This window comes from Lolium rigidum, chromosome 3 (genome assembly GCF_022539505.1).
Source record: "Lolium rigidum isolate FL_2022 chromosome 3, APGP_CSIRO_Lrig_0.1, whole genome shotgun sequence".
In the NCBI taxonomy this organism is placed as follows: domain Eukaryota; kingdom Viridiplantae; phylum Streptophyta; class Magnoliopsida; order Poales; family Poaceae; genus Lolium; species Lolium rigidum.
In genome coordinates, this window is record NC_061510.1 from 58,337,810 (window position 1) to 58,340,141 (window position 2,332).

General features: G+C 54.3%; 1 protein-coding gene across 1 annotated transcript; it reads right to left on the reverse strand.

The window, feature by feature from the left end:
* Nucleotides 1–411: 411 nt before the first annotated feature.
* LOC124696257 lies at nucleotides 412–1,576 on the reverse strand. Its single transcript, XM_047229010.1, has one exon. It carries the CDS (start codon nucleotides 1,362–1,364, stop codon nucleotides 831–833), a length of 534 nt encoding a protein of 177 aa, XP_047084966.1. The 5' UTR covers nucleotides 1,365–1,576; the 3' UTR covers nucleotides 412–830.
* Between the last annotated feature and the right edge of the window lie 756 nt (nucleotides 1,577–2,332).

Below are 2,332 nucleotides of genomic sequence, written 5' to 3' on the forward strand. Positions count from 1 at the left end.
TTTTTCATGCCCGGAAACCCTTTGTTCGAACTATGCTCACCAAGTTAAGCCATGGGGACAAAACATGCGCGTCACGGGACTATTCACTGCTAGTGTCGGCGCGGCGTACGTGTCGCAGTGTTGTGCTGCCGCAGGGCGGACCGACAGAATTGGGCGAGTATGGAAACGAAACTGGAATCGGTACAGACAAGATCACGTCGAGATGATGGATCACCGGCTAAAAATATCAAAAGCAGTTGAGACAAAGGAAAGAGGATTCAGACCGCCTAAAAAGCAGAATGACAAGAAAGATAAAGGCACAAGACTCACTGGATCGAGTAGCAAATAAGCAATTGGAACAGGAAATTGGCTCAGCTATCAGTGTTCGTATGCACATCCGTGTGCGTGTCATTATACAAACAATACTCTACGGAGTATGAACATCTCTTTTCTTTAGTATTTTGCATGATCCAAAGTTCATATATCCTTCCCACACTGACCTAATTAAACAGAGCTATTGTGTAATTCTTGAGTTCCAGGAAAAGCTTTTGTATAAGCTATGCTAAATACAATACAGGCACAACTTAATTTACATCATGCGCTTTGTCCTACGGAATGCAAAAAAAATTACAGGAGTATGCTTCTTCTTATGTATGGTCGGTCAATTACTTGATCTCGTATACACGGTCCCAAAATAACTTTGGGGGGAAACATCAAATCAAGCACAAGAATACTTGTACAAAACAGAGAAACCTAAAGAAAATCGACCGATACCCGAGAACCGAGAGAAACCCAAGCATAGTTTGCATGGGTGGTGGCCGTAGTCTGCCGGCGCGGCCAGTGGTGTACGATCAAAAGAACACCCACTTGGTCGACGATTTCTCCTTCATGGTGCTGGAATGGAAGAGCTCGCCGCCGCCGTCGCTGTCCCCTGTTCTCCGCCGCTTCTCCGACCCGACGAGCCTCGACAGGAACCTCCCGATCTTCTTCTTGCTGCTGCTGCTCTTCTTTTTCTTCTTCGCCTCGCCCTCCTTCCCCCTCGCGGCCTCGTCTTTCCTCCCTGCTGGTTTCTTGGATGAAGTCGGCATGAGCGGCTGCGAGAAGGCTGAGACGTTGACGAAGGAGGAGCCTCCGCCGGCGACGTGGACGGAGCTGACGTCGGCGGAGAGGGAGGCGGCGTGGTGGTTGGGCGGAGGGGAGCCGGTGAAGGAGTATGGCGAGGAGGTGCTGGCGGAGTCGTTGGAGGCCCGCGTCATGGTGGTGGTGGCGGAGGAGCTGGCGGAGAGGTGGGTTAGCCGGTCGCGGAGGCAGCCCGGGCACACGCCCTTGGACAGCCGGTGCTCAGGGTGCCGCCTGCACCGGTCCTCCCAGTCCGACCTCCGCATGTTCAGAGCTCCAATTCGATTGATACGCGCGCCTTCGTGTTGCTCTGTCGATCTCTGCGCGTTCTCCGTATAGACCGCTGCGTTGCTTCCGGAGACGAGTTCTGGCGGTGTTGATCCTGAGCTGGAGGTGGAGAGGGGAGATAAGAAGAGGGGGGAGACTGGAGGTCGACCAAGGGAGGTAGAAATGTCAGACTTGTTGCGAAAGGTGGAGGTGCACCGTGCCAGGTGGTACAGTTTTATTTGCGCGTCTATAGAAAAGGATGTCTTTGTTTTCATTTTTGTTTTTTTTCCTTTCCAATCGTTTTCCTACCGAGTGGAGTGTGATTTTGCTGTTGGAATTGTAGCATCAATACTCCCTCCCGACTAGAATTACCTGCAATCTTTTTTTTGTGAAAACATCCCCGTAAAATTCCCGACCAACTCCGCTCCTCCTCCGCCCCACTCCCTCGTCTTCTTCCCCGCGACGACCGCGGCGCTCTCGTCAACGGCGCTGACCCGACCACCCTGCACCTCCCCCTCCGTCCCACGCCCTTTCCCCTGCGCGCACGTCGCCGCCCTCTCCTTCTCTCGCGGCGCGAGGACTCTCTCCCTCTCTAGCATCGCTGCGCCCTCATCCTCTCGTGCCAACCGAGGTGGTGTTAAAAATAGAGATTTTCCTCCGGATCTCTCGCGGTGGCGCGGTGGCGCGGTGGCGGCAGCCCCGACGGAGCTCAAGTGGTGGTGTTGGTTGGGGGAGATCCAGTGCTGCTAGCTAGTGATGGAGCTCCAATCGGGTGGTGGGCTCCGACCGAGCTTGAGCTAAACATTGGGATTTTGCTTCGCATATGTCGCGGTGGTGGTGGTGGCGGCACGGCGGAGCTCAAATGGTGGTGGTGGCGGCTGAGCTCCAATCGCAGTGGTTGTGCTTGTGGCGGTGTCGGAGTTCTGGGACCTTAATTTGCTGTGGTGGTGGTGGCGGAGCTCAAGAT